Source organism: Paramisgurnus dabryanus, chromosome 4, assembly GCF_030506205.2.
Source record: "Paramisgurnus dabryanus chromosome 4, PD_genome_1.1, whole genome shotgun sequence".
Taxonomy (NCBI): Eukaryota; Metazoa; Chordata; class Actinopteri; order Cypriniformes; family Cobitidae; genus Paramisgurnus; species Paramisgurnus dabryanus.
In genome coordinates this window covers 44,681,094-44,698,018 of record NC_133340.1, presented here as the reverse complement: position 1 = coordinate 44,698,018, position 16,925 = coordinate 44,681,094, and the positions used below count along the sequence as shown (strand labels likewise).

Here is a 16,925-nt window from a genome sequence, read left to right as displayed (position 1 = left end):
CAATCGCGCATCACTTTTGTTTTGATTGTAGCATCACATGTTTAACAAAGGGTCACTTGACTGAAGCAAATGTGATATGCATCCATATGTTTGCTCTTTATCTCTTCTCTCAGACCAGACGCGAACTTTTCTCTACAGTTTATGACATACGCAGCACGCAGATGTCCCGCTACGGTGGCTCAACGCAAGCCATTCAGCGTTTGACATCAAAGTACCGCGAGACCAGACTTCTCCATATGCATTTGATTCGCTCTCGCAGTACTTTGATTTCATACGATTGCTCTGCGCAGCGCCAAATGAAGTCCCTCAGTTGTATGTGTGCGTGTAACCTCGCGACCACAGATTCTATCCATCATCACCCTCTGACACTTTCGTCTCGTTTTTATTTGACGAATAAACAATGAAGCGAGTAACGTTAAGTGTCATTTCAAATGTAGTGGAGTAAAGAGTACAAATACACAATCAAAAATGTAATTGAGTAGAGAGTAAAAGTTGCCTATATTTTTGATACTCAGTACAAGTACAAAGTAGCCCAAAAAATACTTAAGTACAGTAACGAAGTACATTTACTCAAGTACTTTACACCTCTGGTCAACTAGTTGATGCATGAAAACAGCACCCTGACTGGTTGACTGGCTCAAAGTATTTTGAGTATTTTAAAAATACAAAAATACTCATCTTAAATGTATTTAAATACAAATTACATTTCATTTTTTTCAAAGGCTTTAAAATACAAAATACTATTTTGTATTTCAAATACGTATTTTAAATACATGTATTTGAAATACTGCCCATCCCTGTATGTAGTTTGTTTTCACTCTGTTCCAAACGCCATGTTTTCATGACGAATGACCAGAAAAGACGCACGTGACGTCATGTTTACATGACTCCCGATTGTTAAAATAAGTTAAATTAACGATAAATCATACAATAAACAACGGAGACACACGTATGCAACTACCCACTGAGACGCACAAAACTGCATGCGTCTTGCAGAAGAACATTGTAACCGGCGCTACTTCTCTCCATTTAAGTCTATGACGAGTCACCCAGGTACTGTACTACTCCACAGCGCGCGGGTAGTGTACCCGCCGGACTAAAATAATCCGAAAATAAACACTTATTATACGTGTACCATGGTGATTCAGTATAAGACAAAAACACGGCTTGAAAGATTGATTCGTGATGTACTCGCAGGTACAGAGAAGTAAAAGAAGAGGATGACACCATTTGCTAAGCGTGGAGGTTTTCATTTTCTACCTTAACATATACATTTTAAACCACAAACTACGCAGTATGTTTTGGACATTATTTAACCTTGTCAAAGACGAACGAACATTTTAGAATAAATAAATTTCTTGCTCCAAGTTTTAGGGGTGTTGAGCTTCTTTTTAGTGGTGCTGAAGCACCCCTAAAAAGGGGCTAGCCTCGCCCATGACCTCAGGAATCCCATACCTTGCAAACTGTGACTTAAGCAACTTGATGACAGTCAGACTTCTGGTATCACTCTTGAGCAAATCCATTTCAATAAACTTTGAGCAATAGTCCACAATGATCAAGTATTCTTTTTTATAACATGTGAACAAATCAACTCCAATCTGGCACACTATGAGGCTGTAGTGGCTCTCTAGTCTGAAACCTTCTATGTGCACTGCATACTACACAATGACTCACTATGTCTTAAATGCTCTTAGATATTCCAGGCCAAAAGAGTACCTCTCTTGCTTGTCTTCTACAACTTTCGATGCCTAAATTAATTTGATGGATCAGAGGCATGTCAGCTTTCATTGAAGCAGGAACAATAATTTGCTCTCCTTTGAAAAAAATACCATCAACAGCAGAAATTTCTTCTCTATAATTCCAGTAATTTTGAATTTCTCTAGGGACTTTCTTCATTCTTCTAAACCAACCATTCTGTACAATTTTCAACACCTTCATCAACGTGGCATCCTTTTCTGTTTCTCTCTGAAATTCTTTTAACTTCATTTTCAGACACAGGCACATTTTTTGGCAGCATATGTACCTGAGCTTCTGTAATGTCGACTTTCTCTGAAGTTTCAGTTTCTGCCAAACACGCTCTTGACAGAGCATTAGCGACATACATTTTCTTTTCCCGGACGAAACTTAAACTGATTCTTTTGCAGTCTCATGAGTAGTCTTTGGATTCTAGCTGGTGCTCTGTTGAGTGGCTTTTTCATTATTATCTCAAGTGGCTCATGATCTGTCTGAAGTTCAATCTCTCGGCCATAAAAAAATTGATGAAAGCGTTCTACACCAAACACTATTGCAAGCATTTCTTTATCAATTTAGCATAGGGCTGTTCTGTCACAGTCAATGCACGAGAAGCATAGGTTACAAGCCTATCCTCTTGAAGCAAAACTGCTCCTAGACCACTTTTAGAAGCATCTACATACTGGTAGACTCACATCGTAATAGCGGAGTACTGGGGTTTCTGTTTGCATCAATTTTAACTTTTTAAATGCTTGAGATGCTAGAATATCCACATTAATAGATAGACAAGCTCTCGAGACTCTTACTGGGGCCCTAATACAATGCCACTTTGATTATGCCTGCACTTCATGGTACACAACCATTCCTAAAATCTTCAAACAGAAGTTGCAGACATCACAAAACAAATTAGTGAGGCTTATTTTAAAACTACACCCGCACACACACCTCAACCCAGCTCATTTTAGTAGCCTTAAGTGGCTTAAAGTAGAAGAAAGAGTATATAAAAATGTGTATGGTACATAGAAAAGTTAAAAATCAAGTACCTACATATCTTTGTAACTATTTTTCTAGGGTAAATGCTGTACACAGCTCCTCAACAAGGGGTAGTACAACTGATTTTGTTTTATGCAGATTTAAACGTTGTAAGGGTAAGGGCTCTTTTATGTATTCAGCAGCAGTCATATGAAATGCGTTACCAGCAGCCTTAAAGTTAACAGACAATACTAATCATTTTAACCCTTGTGCATCCTTGAGGACATTTTTGTCCTTTTCAGTTTTGTTTTTCTGATAAATTTGCCTGTGTTAATGCTAACTGCATAAAATTTGCCACAGGTGTGTATTTTTATTGGAATTTTAATATTTCACCTTCATTTCCTTTAAAAAATCTATTTTCTACTAGGTACACAAAATACTTCCTCTCAGGACCTTTTGGACAAAATGTCCCCATTAAAACTGCCATTTTTAATCCCGGTGCCATTCAACTATAAAATGATGCAATCTTTGTGAACAGGCTTTCATTCTGTTGGCAAGGCTTCAAAATTTTTTACCAGATGGTGCCATTTTTTTAGGTTTGGAATATAAAGCAAATAACCACTTTACTGTTGTTTTCTGCTTTTCTCGGCTTAGTATATTATAGAGCCAATTAGATATATTATGAAGCTATAATTGTGTGGGTGTGTTGGTATGGATGTCAGAGTGTGGTTTGTATGTGTGTACTGCAGAGGTGGAAAAAGTAATAAAATATTGTACTCAAGTAAAAGTAAAGTTACTTTGATAATATTTTACTTAAGTAAAAGTAAAGTTACTGGTCTAAAAATCTACTCAAGTAAAAGTAAAAAGTAAATCATTTTAAATTTACTCAGAGTAAAAGTTACTTTTTTTTACAGCGGGGAGAGGTGGAGGATTCTAGTTCAAAAACCACAGGGACTATAAATCTCAAACTCGTTGTTTTTAATTATAGGAACATCTTTACAATTAAAGTGCAATAACAAAAAGTTAATAAAATAAAAAGCTTTTTTAAACTAAGAAACATTTATGGAATTGTTTAAATATTTTTACATCTGAGTTATGCACTTTTGTAGGTGTTCAGCAGCTGGTAAATACAAACACTATAGTAAGTTTGTAATTGATGTATTGCTGGTAACATACATTATTTTATTAAACTATAGTTTAAATGAGCATATAATGAGATGAGTGCCATGGCTATATATACTAGTCAACATTTGAAGTGGATCAAAAAAGTTTATCAAAGTTGTCCTACGACAAGAATGGGTATTAGGGATTGGTTTTATGTAAACATTTATTAAAGGTTTTGATCCACTTCGAATGTTGACTAGTGTACTTTTGACACGTTTATTGTCTTCTAGCTTCCCTGACCTGGGTACCTGATGTCAGACCTTTATTCTTCTCTCTCTCTCTCTCTCTCTCTCTCTCTCTCTCTCTCTCTCTCTCTCTCTCTCTCTCTCTCTCTCTCTCTCTCTCTCTCTCTCTCTCTCTCTCTCTCTCTCTCTCTCTCTCTCTCTCTCTCTCTCTGCAATGCCTAATGACCTGCGCATTCTCGAGGACGTTCTGAAGTTGTGTTTGACTTGACGCGAAGCTCGGAAGATAATGTGCATGGTATTAAAAACGCGTCGTGCTAATGAGTGGTTAAAAACCCGGTCGTTTCATACTCAAGAGCATGAATCCTACCTTTCATATGAAAGAAACACTCGCTTCGCGTCAGTGGAAAGTGGTCGCTTAAATATGACCAGGGGTTTCTTTCATAAGATTTGAACTGAGGCGGGTCTGCATTAGCGCGCGCCTGTCTCGTCCGTCTCCATGGTTCTTTTTGCGCTTTCCCCCGCCCATCAATTATCAGTTGCGCGTCTTTTCACTTTGCTTTTTTATATTTTTTTACTCAGTAACGGATATGATTTAAAATGTAGCGAAGTACAATACTTTAAACAAAACATACTTAACCCTCGTGTGGTGTTCATATTTTTGTTACTTAGACAATGTTTGTGGGTCTAGTGGACCCACGGCATTATTCGTATCCTAAAACAATCCAGTCATACAAATTTATGTATAACTGTTTACAGATGTTTATTTTAGCCTTATTGCAAGTAATATAGACAGAATTTATGGTTAATATTTGTCATTTACCACTAGTAGAGGACTATTTATAGATTAAAGTGCTATTCGTTTTTGTGATAATATGAAATAAGAGAAGAAAATTCTATTCTCTCCCAGATATTGGGGAAAAACATGTTTATCTTAAATAAGTATTAATCACTTTTTCATCTCAAATACGTTTTTTATCACTTTGATGTTTAAGTCTTTGAACTTAGTTTGAAATTGTACACATTTGTGTAAGTTTACATAGCACAAGCCCCATCTGGAAAGATGCTGTATCATAACACATCATCCACATTGAACACATAACCTGTTCATGCCAGCCTACACAACACATAAGAAGCAGATTTTTACTATGTAGCTGTGTTGTATATGCATTTCTTGCATTTTATAGACATATACTGTGTCGTCCTGTCCATCTTATGTCCACACACACTGCAGTAAAATGTGTTGCTATTGGCTACAACCTAAAATGATAAAAATGCTTGGATATAAAATTTTACTTTCTCTATTTCTACTTCTCTATTTACTTTCTTTCTGTCACGCACTCATACACACACACACACACACACACACACACACACACACACACACACACACACACACACACACGTGCGCGCACACACCATAGGTTTTGTGGTAAACCCATGGTTTTACAAATGGTAATCAATACACCAATTTGCCATGATTACTACACTTTTACTATAATACAGCCATGGTTATTTTTTGTAAGGGAGATAATGGGAAAATGTAGAATGGTTCCTGTTAGACAGAAGGTAAAGTGTTTGGGACAGTGGGGCCAGATGAGTGTTCATGCTTGATATATAACATGTTGTATCCTTGCAGCATTATAGCAAGTGCAGAAGGACAAAACTCTGACATGCATCCATCACATATGTACAGACATATATACAAACACACTCATGCACTCACAGGAGTCCCAGATAGAAGAAAAATAGAGTGAAGTTACATAGCACATTCAATTTTTACACTCTTATTAACCCCGGGTCCAGTGGACCCGAACACCACATATGTAATATAAATGTGTAGGGGGGGTGTACAGTCATTATAAATTTGTTTATTTTTATGTTCTTTATAGAAAATGAGCCAAGGCCAATGAATCTGAGGTTAAAACAATAATTAATTGCATAATTTTTCTTTTAGTAAACATTAAAAACGGGTCCCACAGACCCGAACACCACACAAGGGTTAAAGGGATACTTCACCGATTTAGCATTCAGCTTTGTATCTGTAGAAACCCGGCAGTATTACTGAATGACCATGTTTCCCTCCATCATTTCCCCCTGAGAGGAGAGATATCTGCATTTTGGTTCTGCAAAAAAATCCTCCGGTGATGCAAAAATCGTCATATTACATCATCGGAGGACTTTTTTGCAGAACCAAAATGCAGATATTTCTCCTCTCAGGGGGAAATGAGGGAGGGAAACATGGTCATTCAGTAATACTGCCGGGTTTCTACAGATACAAAGCTGAATGCTAAATCGGTGAAGTATCCCTTTAAGTATAAGTAAAAGTACAGATTTTAAAAACTACTCAAAAAAGTAAAAGTACACAAAAAAACTACTCAATTACAGTAGCGTGAGTAAATGTAATTCGTTACTTTCCACCTCTGGTGTACTGAAAATTTTATGTGTGTATGTGTACCTGGTAATTATCACGTTGTGGTGACCAATTGTCCCCACAAAGATAGGAATACCAGTATTTTTGTGACCTTGTGGGGACATTTTGAGGTCCCCATGAGAAAACAAGCTTATCAATCAAACAGAATGATGTTTCTTGAAAATGTGAAGTAGTAGAAGGGTTTCTGTGATGGTTGGGGTTGGGGAATGGGGTAGGTTAGGGGAATAGAATATACAGTTTGTATGGTATAAAATGCATTACGTCTATGAAATGTCCCCACAAAACATGGAAACCAGAATGTGTGTGTGTGTGTGTGTGTGCGTGCGTGCGTGTGTGCGTGCGTGTGTGAATGAAAAAAAAATATTGTACTGGAAATCACAAGACTACAACCGCTGCAAAAGAGGTGTCGTTTTTTTCATAAAAAACAACAGTGGCATTGTGTAAACAAACCAGCATTTTTAAGGGTTAAAATTCTGAAAATGAATGAATGTTTAGTCATTGTGATTAGAGCTGATGCTGGTTAAAAAAATTGCATCAGTGAAAGTGGAAAATTTTTTAATCTATAATATTTTTATGACACTTTTTGACATGGACATTTTTGTCCTTTATGGACCTGAGAGGTAACTTTCTTTTTAATCTGATACTGCATAAAAAATATGAATGCATAAAAATTAATGTTGTTGTTAATATTTTTATGACACTTTTTGGACATGGACATTTTTGTCCCCTATGAACCTATGTGTAACTTTTTTTAATTGATGCACAAGGGTTAAGTCAACCCTACAAAACTGGCTGAGTATTAGACAGTAGTAGTGTTATAAGAGTCACATGTTTTGTATGTACTGTATTTTCCATCTTTGTTTTATGTGGTATGTTTCTTATATGTCTGGGGATGTTTTGTCCACGTTTTATGGTTTTATTTTTGTTTTAATCATCCGCATATTCAAAATATATAATTACATTTAACTTATGCTTACACCATATCCCTACATTTGTAAACATTCACACGCACTATCAAGTGCACACATTTTGAAGGACCACAATGGAAATAAGCCTATGGCTTTATTGTGTTTATCCTTTTGACTGATAATTGTACAAAGTCATTTTATGTATTTATTCAGGGGCGTCATGCATTTTTTTTAAGGGGGCACAGTGTGCACAGCTCACAGAAATTTGTGCAAACACAGACATCAAACGAAATATTATAGATTCTTTTCCATGGCACTTAATATTTACAATCTGAAAACCCCTGCTTTCATGCAAAAACCTCCAGAATAAAAGTGTTGCCTAACTTTAATATCAAATACTATTCAATCGGAATAATGACACATTTGCATCATATTTACATCTGAAACGGCATGTTTTATTTATTTAAGTCTTAATGACTCGTTTAATTGTTTCATTAATGCATTTTGCACAACAACTGCATTAACATATAAAATTAATGTAATTTTAAACAACGAAAATGACATAAGCTATAGCAACGTGATTCATTTTAATGTTCAATAATGATATTAAAAAATATGTTAAAGCTCCACTGTGTAAGATCTACTCCCATCTAGCGGTGAAAGTCTATATGACAAGCAACTGAATATTACTTTCTAGCCCTCCCCATTCGGAACGCGTTTTAACTCGTACGGTGGCCCGGCCGTGTCATGCCAAGGTTAACATGGCTTCCAGTAGCTACAAAGCAAAAGCAATGAGAAAAAATGAACAATTTGCAATGTCCTTTGCCTGTGATCCATCAAAGCACACAGATTTATGTTTAACATGAAAAAAGTCTGATTGTCATGATATGTCCGCTTAAAATCACATACAAAAAGCAACCATGACGGGTTTAAATGGACGCGAACTAATATTATGTCAAAGTACAATGCTTATGTTTCAAGTAAACGTTACATGTCCGTGTATATGTAAGAGCTTTCTCTCAGATTGGTGAAAAAAGATTGCGCAACTTTCACACGCTTGTAAAATGAAACGAAAGACGCGCAGATCAGACGCTTTTATCAGAGTATTATGTCAGACATTATCAGAGTACAATGCTTATGTTTTAAGTAAACGTTACATGTCCGTGTATATGTAAGAGCTTCTCTCATATTGGTGAAAAAAGATCGCGCAACTTTCCCTTAACAGAGTATTATGTCAGACATTATGTCAGAGTACAATGCTTATGTTTTAAGTAAACATGTTACATGTCCGTGTATATGTAAGAGCTTTCTCTCATATTGGTGAAAAAAGATCGCGCAACATTCACACGCTTGTAAAATGAAACGAAAGACGCGCAGATCAGACGCTTTTATCAATGAAAGGCTAAAAATAGCGCTGTCACCGTGTGTTTGTGCTAGAGGTCAGAAAAGATGAAAACATTTATCTCAGTACCTCAGATTACATAAATGGGCGGAGAGACGGCGTGTGTCTGTTCGAACACATTAAACCACATGCATGTTTACACTAACAAGTGTTATGCATAATCATGCTAAAGTTAGCCAAGGAACTATAAAACTTCAAGTTTACAACATGGACTGTATAGATGTAAACGAATATGCTGAATTACCTGTGGAGAATATAGAAAGTGCAACTTCAGTGTCCCTTGAGCCCCATCTTGGAAAACTAACTCCAATAGTGACTTTGGTCTTGATGTTTTTCCTGTCACGTTGTCGTTTAAAATCCCCGTTTCGCATCCTTGGCGATTTGTTTTAATGTCCTCGAGAATATGTCTTCAACAGGCTTTCAAATCAAAGCATTAGATCGCAGGTTCATCACGGTTTGCAGCTGTCTCAGCCGAAGGATTCAGCTACGCAGGTCACAGGCTGGATACGTCATCAAGCCTGGTTTATTTAAATCAACTGAGCATTACATTCGCAAGTCATACGCATATTACATCAATTTACAATTAACTAAGAATAATTGTCAGCTTTATAATTGTTAATATTCTGAAATAAGACTGTCTTGATGACGTATACCGCCTACACATGCAACCTCCGGAGGCTTCAGCTATCGGACAGCGTGAGTGTAGAGTGAAAGCGCGAAAGGCGGAGCTTGAATTTCAGGAATGTCCCTCGTCGGCGAATGTATTTCAAAGATGGAGGCACAACATGGATTCAGCCAGAGAGCGCTTCGACGGTATGCATTTTAAATTGCAGATTCTACACTTACGAGAATACTTTGATTAGTGGGTGGGAAGTAATTACACATGAATGAGCACATACTTTTGAAAGAAAACATGGGTTTTTGTTAAGAATTAACTCAATAAAGTACACAGTAGAGCTTTAAGATAAAATTATTAGAGGAACGGATTTTTGCAATTAATTTTACCTCATGTGAGCATGTGTGATTCCGCTCCCCCGTGAACTTTGGCGTTGTGCCAAAAAGACGAATCTAGAAATCTCTAATATAACGTCGAGACCGTCACATTTTAAACCATACATTTTCTACACAGAGGAGGTTAACTGCATTACCGTACTGGGGTTTGGAAATGTTGTGAGCGTTTCTAACACGTTTTAATTCTTCAGATAGCAAAATGCAGCAGCAACAGCAGAGAGCTCGTGAGCGCGCTCAGACGCTGATGACGTCTGCGACTCCGTTGACTGCAGCGCCAGCTGCCGCCAGCAGTGTTGCCAAATCCGCTTATTATAAGCGACTTTGGGCTTGCTTTTCTACGGTGGCCCTAAAGTGCAAACCACAACAACAAATTACTAAACAACAACAACAAATTAAAAAACACCTTAACAAATTAAAAAACACTGCAACAAATTAAAAAACAACAACAAATTAAAAGACACTACAGCAAATTAAAAACCACTACAGCAAATTAAAAAACACTACAACAAAATAAAAAACAAATGCAAAATAAAAAACACAACAGCAAGTTAAAAAATCACTACAGCAAATTAAAAAACACAACTACAAATTAAAAAACACTACAACAAATTAAAAACACAAATACAAATTAAAAACACTACAACAAAATAAAAACCCATAACAAAATAAAAAACACAACAGCAAGTTAAAAAAACACTACAACAAATTAAAAAACACTACAACAAAATAAAAAACCATAACAAAATAAAAAACACAACAGCAAGTTAAAAAAAACACTACAACAAATTAAAAAACACTACAACAAAATAAAAAACAACTACAAAATAAAAAACACTACAACAAATTAAAAACACAACTACAAATAAAAAACACAACTACATTAACCTACCGGAAGAGGTAGGTACCAGTGGGCATAGAAATTATATACGTAGACACCTCGTAGATTGAGCTGCCTATTGGAGCTGATGTATCGCGCGGCCGCCATCTTGGATGGGTCTCCAGTGCGCTCCCTTGCATTAATTTCTAATGAGGAATAATCATAACTACTCTAATTTTTACCGGATGTTCACACGGTTTGAGTTGTTATAAGCGGCAGAGATTTAGTATTGATACAGGATGCTGTCACACATTGAAAAATACTGGTTTCATGCTAAAATACTTTGTATTATGCTCTTTAAGTATGGCATATTGACAGAGGCAGACACTACTTAAGTATTTTACTTTATTTTAAGTATTTTAAGTAGCCTATCTGTATTTTATCAGTGTTTTTATTTGGAAAACTTATAATCCAAAGCATATAATCATAATTTTTACTCCACTACATTTCATAATGTCAAGTTTTTGGTTTATATTTAATATTTAAGTACATTAAACATCTACTTTTTTACTTTTACTTAAAAAGTACACAATTTTTATGTAATTTTTACGTAATTAGATATTTTATGTAATTAGGTATTAAATTGATTTTAATATGAATGAATTGAGAATGAATTGGCTGTGAGAATTTTCATTCCAAAATGGCGGCCATGCTACTGAACCGCCATCTAGTGGCTGTGGCCAAAAACGAATCAGAGTTCCCCCTCTTGTTCTTCTATACTCTTTGCTAGACCTTTGAAGACTCTGTCACAAAAAACCCTCCCATTTCATAGCAACTTCCCATTGCCTCCTCATGCCTGTATCACTGGGAAACCTTCAAATGTGAAAAAAAACAGCGAGAGATAATGAGAGAGAGTACCAGTTCCTGCTGAACATTGACATAATATTATAAATAATAACGTAAAAAAACCAAAATGATTGTTCAATCTTACTTGTGAAATGTAATCCCATGTGATCTGGAATCAATACTGCGCCGGTTATTGCAACCATAGATATGTATATAAAGGCTAGATGGCTCGTCCGCGCTGATGGCCAATTGAGTGGAACGTCCGCATTTTGGTGGCCATCTTAGGACAGGGCGCTCGCTCACTCGTAGCATTGAGTTTTAATGATGCAGGTACTTTTAAATGACCATAACTTGCTTAATTATTTACCGATTTTCAAACGGATTGGTTTGTTATAAACGTCAAAGATGTACCTATGACACTGAATACGTATACTAAAAATAAATAAAAAATTCATGAAACATGTTAAAGCATCCAGAATTATAGCCACGTTAATAACGTTTGTAAAAAACCAAACCGTTTGTAAATCCGTCAAGAATTCAGCAAGTTACGAGCATTTTAGTTGGCGTATGTCACTCACCTTCCGTCCACAGCAGCAGGGAGCAGCACTATGGCAGCACTGACCTAAGATGGCCGCCAAGTGACGACACAGCTGACTCCGCCTTGAGCCATCTAGCCTTTATATACATATCTATGATTGCAACCGTAAGCTGCACAAAATACGGGCATAGTTGCTTTCTTCCGTTAACTCCGATTGACTCTGGTGCTAGCGTTACAGTGAGGAGACCCATCCAATATGGCTCCGAAGCTTGATGCATTCCAGCACGTCATGAGGTGTCTATATAATGTCTATGCCCACTGGTACCTATCTCTTCCGGTGGCCGGTTGCATGAACATAGTCGTGACATTAAGACTGCGTCTTAAGAATGATTCTAACTAACTAGCAATTAGTTAGGGCTAATCAGTCTTATTATTTGGATTTAAATTAGACCAATCTACCTTTCTATGTAACATAATTAAAACGGTTATGATCAGTCTTGAAGAAAAAAATTCATGACTAACTTTAAAGACTAGTCTTAAAGTTTTATGCAACCGGCCACGGTAGGTTAATGTAGTTGTGTTTTTATTTGTAGTTGTGTTTTTAATTTGTTGTTGTGTTTTTTTTATTTGTAGTTGTGTTTTTTATTTGTTGTAGTGTTTTTTTATTTTGTAGTTGTGGTTTTAATTTGTTGTAGTGTTTTTTTTAATTTGTAGTTGTGTTTTTTAATTTGCTGTAGTGTTTTTTTAACTTGTTGTTGTGTTTTTTATTTTGTTTTTGTATTTTATTTTGTTGTAGTGTTTTTTAATTTGCTGTAGTGGTTTTTAATTTGCTGTAGTGTTTTTTTAATTTGTTGTTGTTTTTTTAATTTGTTGCAGCATTTTTTAATTTGTTGTGGTGTTTTTTAATTTGTTGTTGTTGTTTAGTAATTTGTTGTTGTGGTTTGCACTTCAGGGCCACCGTACTTTTCAGTAAAGTCGCTTACAAATATTTGTAGTCGCGGGTCGCGTTATTTTGGGCTTGTTTCTAAAGTGTAGTTGCTTTTTTGGGCTTGATCCCAGCTCCATAATAAGTTGTCAATCAGATATTTTTTATATGTTATTTAAACGTTGGAGTTTGTCTAGCCTGGGGCACGTTCAATCTCACACCGGTGCACAACATTTTTCTACGGTTTCCGGGTTGAACGACATGTTTCCTGGAAACGGTGTGCAACAGAATGCAACAGGTTTTAGAAGCGTTTTCTCTTGTTTTGTGGGTGTGTCAGAAATGTCGGCCCAATCAGCGGCAAGATGTATAAAACCACGCGGTAGTAAAGAGACAGCTCGCTCAATGGGTTCAAGTTGGAATGTTGTCTTTCATTCTGGACGGCAAGGTCAGTGACTGTAACATCGAGGGTATTTTACAGTATTAAACACACATTTATAACGATTTCATCAGGCTTTAGAAACAATTAAAAAATAACACAAAGAATGGCCTCTCAGCTACCGTAGTTGCAACTCTTGCGTCATCACAACAGGGTGTTCAATGCATCACCGTTTCTGTTTAATAAACGTTGTGCAACGTTTTGTGGGGGCTCAACAAGACGTTGCACAACGTTTCTTAAACAGAAACGGTGATGCATTGAACACCCTGTTGTGATGACGCTGCGTTCAGCCCCGACAAGACGTTGCACAACGTTTATTAAACAGAAACAGTGATGCATTGAACACCCTATTGTGATGACGCAAGAGTTGCAACTACGGTAGCTGAGAGGCCATTCTTTGTGTTCTTTTTTAAATGTTTCTGAAGCCTGATGAAATCGTTATAAATGTGTGTTTAAAACTGTAAAATACCCTTGATGTTACAGTCACTGACCTTGCCGTCCAGAATGAAAGACAACATTCCAACTTGAACCCATTGAGCGAGCTGTCTCTTTACTACCGCGTGGTTTTATACATCTTGCCACTGATTGGGCCGACATTTCTGACACACCCACCAAACAAGAGAAAACGCTTCTAAAACCTGTTGCATTCCGTTGCACACCGTTTCCAGGAAACATGTCGTTCAACCCGGAAACCGTAGCAAAACGTTGCGCACCGGTGTGAGATTGAACGTGCCCCTGTTCTCTCCGTCTCTCCCCTTTCCCCATGCACACAGGAGACAGCAGTTTTTCCCACCCACACCTGTTTCTAATTGGCTTTGACCCAGATGGCAACGAGTACTAGCCAATCAGAGGCAGAGCAGGGCAATCTGTTGTTTTTTCTGGCTAGGAAAACGTAGTGAGTGATGTAAACTTTAAATTAATGCGCGCGAGTTGCGACTGGTGTTGACTGACTGGACTGTAAGAGAGTTTTTTGGAGGAACAAATGCGGTTAGGGGTGCGTGGAAAAGTCGCTTGTTTTGGGCTTGTTTTCACAGGCCGGGTTTCTTATTTGTCTCGCGAGAACTGGCAACACTGCCGCCAGACTAATGTAACATGATCAAAACACTATCAAAACGGTGAAAATCTCCGAAAAGTGACAAGGATGCAGCACATAATTTATAATATTGTGCATATTAAACAGATTAAAAGTCAAATAACAGATTAATAGACGCTTATTTGATTTTGAGGTTGGATGCAAAATCTATTGGCTCAAAATAAAAAACAAGAGGGCACATGCCCCCTCAGTTAATGGGCATGACGCTTCTGTATTTATTTATTCATTCCTTGTACAATATATACTATGTCAATAAAGATTTTCAACCAATCAATCATGTTCATCTTTCCACTGCCATTCAACTTCATCTTTTAAAAGATCGATCCAGATGAATTATTTTTTGTTCATTTCTGTGTAAAGCCCTTTTGATAAAACGGAAATGAATACAAATAATCACAAAATATAAGCAAGGAAAAGGGTAAACCGGAAATGAAAAGAAAAAGATTAGCCTACAGCTATAAAAGAAAGAAAGTGTAAAATGATGATACATGGAAACTTCTCATCTGGCAAAACTCCAGTGTTTTACTGTAAATGGGCTGGTCTAGGGGGTGGATTAACAATTCCAGAGAAAGGGGACAGCACTTCCTCTTACCCTCATGAATATGCATATTAATGCAGCAGGACTAAAGGTTAGTTGAACTCCAACTAAAAAGAAGTTGCAGCAGTGGAATTCATCTGTGGTGTCAATTGATCACTATTGCTAAAGTATTCTGTTTTCAAACTTAAAACTAAGGTATGTAACTGATGTTTTTCTTATAGGCTACTATAAAAGCACAGTGATTGTGCACTGCATTCACAACAGCTGCGGTAGAGACGGCAAAAACGAGCTTTTCGCGCGTAGTTGGACGTGTGAACATTTTGAGTTTACTCGATTTATTTGCGCGTGAAATTCTAGTCATTCGAGAAATTCACGCCGCATAGCCGTAGCCAGGGTTTGAAAATTACCGAGGTCCAGGGTGGGGAGTTATCAAATGCTATCCCAGGTGAAAAAGTGCACTTAAATAAAATACACTTTTTAAGTACACTTAGTAAATGTACTATTTTCGTGCACTCATTTTGTGGCTTATATATCAAATTTGTTTTTGGTACTTCTTAAAATTAAGTTAAAACATCTAAGTGTTAGTTTGAGACATCATTTATTTCAATAAAAATCTAGTTGGTACTGGTATTCTTACTTTTTCAGGTAAACTGAAGTACTGCTCAAGTAGAACTTTACTTTTAATAAGTATATTTGTAGCATAACTTTACATAACTTACAATGTACATGCTAGTATTTAAGTAGTTTAAGTTCATTGAAGCATACTTTATTTTTTACCTGGGATCTAAAATATTCTGTCTTAACCTTTTTACACTTTGGGTACACACTCTTTTTTGGGGGATGGACTGGGACTGCTGGATTATTTATTACTTTTTCATGCAACAATGTTTATTTTTGTTATCATTTTAATAAGCAATATTATAACAAAAACGTTACAAGATTTAAAAAAAGAACTTGTTTAATGCTCTTGTTTTCAGCATCGCTAAGGGTTAACTTCTAAATTAAATGAAATAACAGAATTCTTAATGTTTATGTTTTGTTGAGATTAGCTTTACCGTTTTACGCTACGTGTTTTAACATATTTGGCCTATTTTATTTAAGCCCAATTCTTCTACATCTTTGTACCAGAGTTATTTTGTTTTTCGATAGTGTTATTGATACTGTTGATACTCTTACAGACACAATTATGATGATCACTGCTTTTATCTTACCGAATGTAGTATCAGCAATAACCTGCTGGCGCTGAATAATGCGTCTTATCTGATAACTTTTTTTATAATGTTGCCAGATATTAGTACGAAAAACAAGGAAAAATAATTGGCCTTAAAAAACAAAGTTCGTCAAAACCTTGTATTTCAGAAATAAATCAGAGAAATCTCTAATACTAACCTACACCTAACAACTTTATAAATAATGTCAAAGTGTCACATTAATTGCTAAAACACTACGTCTAATGAGGATTTTTAACAATAGGATCTGGCAACACTGCAAAATCTGTACCCGCGCCGTCGCAGCTTAAACCAATCTTCGTCGTTTTACACTAACTATACAGTAAACTGTCCAAACTTAATTATATATGTGGATTCTTTTTGGAAAAACTAATTAGTCATTCAGAGAACTTCAAATTTTATTTTTTATATGAAAAAATTTCCGAGGTCCGAACCTCTGTGATCTCATAGCTGGCTACGGCCATCACGCGGTAATTCGCGTCACGGAAGGGGTTTTTGCCAGCCGGCAGATCCAATTGAGCCGAGCTGCCCCTGGATGACGGCCGCCTGCAGCGCTACTTCTGGCCGGCCTCAGTTAGATTACCGTGTCGGTGGGAGGATTTCCTTCGAGGACTCCAGCGCGCCTGTCTATCGGTCTACGGTCAGTAAATCATTGAATATTCTGTGTGATTACATGTAATTAATGTCTGAGAACTTCCA

General features: G+C 36.6%; 1 protein-coding gene across 3 annotated transcripts in view; it reads left to right on the top strand.

The window, feature by feature from the left end:
- Positions 1-16,925, top strand: part of LOC135735547 (phospholipase A and acyltransferase 1-like) — a 58,482-nt gene that overhangs the window by 17,117 nt on the left and 24,440 nt on the right. Inside the window, exon 1 of one of the 3 annotated variants that reach the window (XM_065253965.1) lies at positions 15,106-15,192. The exons of 1 other annotated variant lie outside the window; for it this stretch is intronic. Coding sequence is in view for 1 of the 2 variants with exons in the window: in XM_065253963.1 (XP_065110035.1) it covers positions 16,762-16,866 (105 nt within the window). In the remaining variant the exon portion in view is untranslated. Of the gene's footprint in view, positions 1-15,105; positions 15,193-16,744; positions 16,867-16,925 lie in introns of those variants that run through there. One more of the 3 variants, XM_065253963.1, reaches the window with a different exon arrangement.